General features: G+C 37.5%; 1 protein-coding gene across 1 annotated transcript in view; it reads right to left on the bottom strand.

Moving 5' to 3' along the window:
- LOC104716474 (vam6/Vps39-like protein) overlaps positions 1,153 to 5,095 on the bottom strand; it is a gene marked incomplete in the record, with an annotated part of 13,776 nt that continues 9,833 nt past the window's right edge. Inside the window, 8 exon segments of the mRNA XM_019230839.1 lie at positions 1,153 to 1,479; positions 2,136 to 2,319; positions 2,515 to 2,613; positions 2,701 to 3,156; positions 3,383 to 3,625; positions 3,713 to 3,934; positions 4,137 to 4,466; positions 4,585 to 4,835. Of these exon segments, the coding sequence (XP_019086384.1) occupies positions 1,463 to 1,479; positions 2,136 to 2,319; positions 2,515 to 2,613; positions 2,701 to 3,156; positions 3,383 to 3,625; positions 3,713 to 3,934; positions 4,137 to 4,466; positions 4,585 to 4,835 (1,802 nt within the window).

Here is a 5,095-nt window from a genome sequence, read left to right as displayed (position 1 = left end):
ATATATATATATATATATATATATATATATATATATTTTCATCCAGCACCAAGTAATATGGTTTTGCATCAATAATAAATTTAAATTAGATCGACCGAACCAATTTCAGTTAAAGCAAATGATTCAAGTATGGGTTAGGTCAAAATGTGTTACGTTTTTTAAACTATGTTTACTTTATAAGCTTTGAATTAAAAATCAATTAATATTAAATAATTGTAAGTTTTATGTTTGTCATATAAAAATATTTGAGATACATTATCTTATTTACGGTGTACATTTTTCAATATAATTAAGTGTTGTCAAAACACTAATATTCCAGAACAAACATACTGAGGTTAATTTATATCAATAATAAAACACAGTTAAGATATATCAATACAATAATAATCTTGTTGATCGTGTGCCGCCAAACACGAATGGACAAAATACGTAAAACAGGAAAGAGTATAAATGATGAATATATAAAGATTAAAAGAACACCAAGAAGAGACCCAGAGAGAGAGGGAACAAAGAGAATCGGATCGGTCTTGAGATTGGTTAATTTTTGGTTCAATTGAGATACGACCACCGCTTTCCCAAAATATGCCTCTCTCTCTCTCTCTCTGCTCTTTGCTTCGTAGAACACGAGATCTAACGATTACCCCAAGACACTATTATAATCTACCCTGCATTTATTCCTAAGTAAGGCACATTTCTTGCTCTATATGTAAAATCATAATGCATGGCATGCATGACAAAAATCAATGTGCTATATAACCTGTTTAAACTTTTAATTACCGATTTAGCATAGGTAACGTCAGCTCGTTTTAGCCATACCGCATCTAACAACTTAAAAATAAGAAAGGAACACAGAAAAAAAAAATGAAAAAGAAAAGAACAATTCTAGACCTCAAAAGCAACAAGATCAGTTACTCCATTCGTTGCATTGCAAAGCCCATAGTTACTCCATTCTTCTTCTTTGGTTCTCTCATTCCCCGACGTAACGAACGAGACAGCGTGTTTTACACCCATTCAAGCCCATAACGTAACGAACTATCGCCTTATATAGGCACGGCCCAATTCAGGTTTCCCGGTCCATCACGTCAAAGCATTTTTTTTTTGAAGTTAAATTAAATAAAGTATAATTGTTAACTAATAAATTTATATATTCAATGATCAAAGAGAGCTACACATCACTCATGACCAAGTCCCAATTACACAAAATCTCTTATAGTCCCAATTACACAAAGTCTCTTATATAAACCAACTCAGGAAACAGATTTTACAACAAGAGCCAAACTGGTTTCCTCAAGACCACATCATTGTCAACCAATAAATAAGAAAATACCACAAAAATATTAGCTCCAGCTCTCTATAAACAGACACACAACGAAAAGAGCTTTTTCTTTAACTGCACTTTGGAGTTTTGTAAAAAGAATAAAGATGCTTTAAACCTGTCTTTGTTACAGGAATGATGATGACCTCATCGTCTTCTTCCATGTGATGTCTTTGAAACAGCTTTCATACCTTGAGAATCTCTGAAGCAGACAAAGTGAACTAACGTTTTCCCGTTGGGGTAAACAGCAAAGACGCTTGTGCCTATCTTTTTGTTGCACAATGAGCACATGCTCTCGCTTGTTACTTGCGCTACTCCTTTCCTATGTTTGTACAGTTCTTCTTTCACCTATTTGTTTCACATTTATTTGCTTCGTTACAAATGACATCAAGTTCTTCTTTCACCTATTTCTTTTTATGCTAGGTGCCAGTAGTTTATAGTAAGCATATGTGGTTTCAGTTGACTTATTCCAAATAAGATTTGATCGAGAAAGATATGGGTTTATGCATGTGATTACTTTGACTTCCAGAAACACAAACATACCTGTAAGTTTTCACTCTGCCGCAAACTCTTGATGACTGAATAGTTCCTGTGTGCTTCACTTGAGTTTCTTAGAAGGGGTGCAAGAAACGGAAGCAGGTTCTGTAAGGAATTGGATAAAGAATTGGGTAAGCTTGAATAAGATGCTAGTAACTAGTTACGAGACAAGTCAGATTCAAAACATTTTACCTGGAGCTTCGTTTCTCTAGGTAGAAGCTTGAGGGCTTGTGCACCATTGATCCTTTCCCACCTTTGGCTCAACAGATNCGTCTTCTTCCATGTGATGTCTTTGAAACAGCTTTCATACCTTGAGAATCTCTGAAGCAGACAAAGTGAACTAACGTTTTCCCGTTGGGGTAAACAGCAAAGACGCTTGTGCCTATCTTTTTGTTGCACAATGAGCACATGCTCTCGCTTGTTACTTGCGCTACTCCTTTCCTATGTTTGTACAGTTCTTCTTTCACCTATTTGTTTCACATTTATTTGCTTCGTTACAAATGACATCAAGTTCTTCTTTCACCTATTTCTTTTTATGCTAGGTGCCAGTAGTTTATAGTAAGCATATGTGGTTTCAGTTGACTTATTCCAAATAAGATTTGATCGAGAAAGATATGGGTTTATGCATGTGATTACTTTGACTTCCAGAAACACAAACATACCTGTAAGTTTTCACTCTGCCGCAAACTCTTGATGACTGAATAGTTCCTGTGTGCTTCACTTGAGTTTCTTAGAAGGGGTGCAAGAAACGGAAGCAGGTTCTGTAAGGAATTGGATAAAGAATTGGGTAAGCTTGAATAAGATGCTAGTAACTAGTTACGAGACAAGTCAGATTCAAAACATTTTACCTGGAGCTTCGTTTCTCTAGGTAGAAGCTTAAGGGCTTGTGCACCATTGATCCTTTCCCACCTTTGGCTCAACAGATCAAGAACTTCAGAAATCATAACGGTGGAGTCTCCTTCTTCCATGGGTTCTTCAGCATCAACATCGCTTCTTCCACTGTCAGTGCTGCTACTGAGACCAAATCGCATATCCTCAGCACCTTCTATTGCAACAATTTTCTTGGATCGACCTCCTTTAACTTTTGAAGACAAAACAGAGTCCATCATCTTCGTGGTGTCTGAACTTTCGAATGATCCTACAGCTACAATCCGTTTTGCAAAGTCCTTTGCGCTTTTCTTTGGGTTCAGGTATATTTGCAGCACTGTGAGGTAGATATTGCTTGACGGTTTTCCAGACGGTAGGTAAGAAACGGACTCATATATACGATCACAGTAAGCCAGTGCCAGATCAGGTGCATGAAGCTATAAGAAAAGAAAAAAACCCAATGAGTTAAGCCATAAGAAACACTCCATAGACTCCAAGGATATCTGAATTCTATATAGTTTCACAAATTACTTATCTATACAACGATATATCTACACAATGCATTTGCATATCGAAGTGTTTTATAAGCACAGGTAGCCAACATGTAGAAGATAATTTGTTCAAGGAAATCAATCTGTATATGTGGAGATTATCGATTGGTACCTTATGAACATAGATCGACAAAGCAAGCTCATGTTGATTCATTTTTCCCAATATAACTGCACGCTCTTCATAGAGAGCATCACGTGGAAGACGCTTCAGCAAAGGCTGTGGACTGTACCCAGAGATGCTCTCTAACGCAGACAATAGTTTTTTCCTTTCCGGAGGATGATCCTTCTCATCCCATTGCTGCTGCGCACTTTTTGCAGCATACAAGTCAAGCACCTCCGAAAGGTAGATTTGTACCTGTAAAGTTATCCAAAATGGTTAGTGCCAACAATATGTAACGTAATTTCAATGAAAAATGCTTCCCATAAAGTGATATTTCCTCACCATCTCGTTTTGGAGATTTCCAGAAACTGCGGTTTCATTCATTGCCATCATGAGTTCTAAATATCTACCCTGCATACTTGGAGCATGCTGCTTCAGATACGAATTGACAAGGTCAGCCGAGATATTTCCAGACAAAAACAAGTCGATGGTTTGAGTTGGACAGCTTTCAAGGACAAGCATAGAGTACTCCAAGACAAGCATAGGATCAGTCCTGCAGAGAGGCTGCAGAGAGAAATCCACCAACAGACAATTAGCATCTCACAGCTGCCTCTTAGAATACTCAAGTTTAAAATGGGAATGTAGACTAAGTTATCTTCAATCGGTTCTATTGTTCTAATAAATTTTAGTTTAGAATTTTAGTTTTCTATAACCATTTAGAATCTAATAATAGACGAGACCAAAGGTTAGCACCTAGAAAACCTGCCTTGAGATATTCAATGATCAACTCAGGACTAAATATCTGTGTAGCTTCAGTTTGTGACTGGTTTGATTTGGACTCCTCCGACAGCTGATTAAGAAGCTTAAGGGCTTCATGGTGCATCAAATTACTCTTGAACAATTCTAATAGTGCCGGATAACTTTTACTTTTCATGAGAATCTCCTCACAAATTTTAACGTCACAGTAGTTGACACCCTTTAATAACTCTATCGCAGCTCCAGACTGGCCTGTGTGTAGAAGTGCTTGGAGAAGAGCTGTATCAAGGATCGCAGCCATCTCCCTGGCACCTGAGTTGAGCGGGATCGTACCACGTCCCTGCAGAAAAAAGATGTTAAACCCTCAACAAAATTACTATCAAACATCCAAATCAAGGAAAACTGTTTTCAAGGAAGCAGTCATCAATTAGCTATTAGGGAAGATAAATCATATGGACCTTGCTAGACTTCTTAGACTTAGATGAATCATATGCCCCATATGTTTTACCAACAGCATCTGAAATGACCTCTTCTGTTCCTTCGGAAGTGGCCTTCTCGATAATAGCCGGCCTCCTCTTCTGCAAGTACTTTATAAGAGCCATCAAAGTGTTGTGACTCATTTTCTTAGATTCAAGGGCTTCATTGTCCTCAGATTCCAAAAAATACCGCGGAGATGAAGACTCCATATCATCTGAAATACCGGATGAACCTCTTGACAGATATGCTTCATCACCAGAAATGTCCATCTTCTCTGGTTGAGGAATAATAGTTGTTTGAGGAAGAATGATGGATGGATACATGGAAAGTACATGTGTGATATCTACTTGAGATGCAAGGAAGTGTTCCATGGCTTCCTCATAGCTTCCGTTCTCAAAAAGATAATGAGCAAATCTGTATAATGATAATGTGTTGAATATGAACATAAGGATTCCCACAGAACTGCACATTATGATTAATGGGTAACTATTA

Source organism: Camelina sativa, chromosome 10 (genome assembly GCF_000633955.1).
Source record: "Camelina sativa cultivar DH55 chromosome 10, Cs, whole genome shotgun sequence".
NCBI lineage: Eukaryota > Viridiplantae > Streptophyta > Magnoliopsida > Brassicales > Brassicaceae > Camelina > Camelina sativa.
The sequence above is the reverse complement of the archived record's forward strand: the minus strand, read 5'-3'. Positions and strand labels throughout refer to the sequence as shown.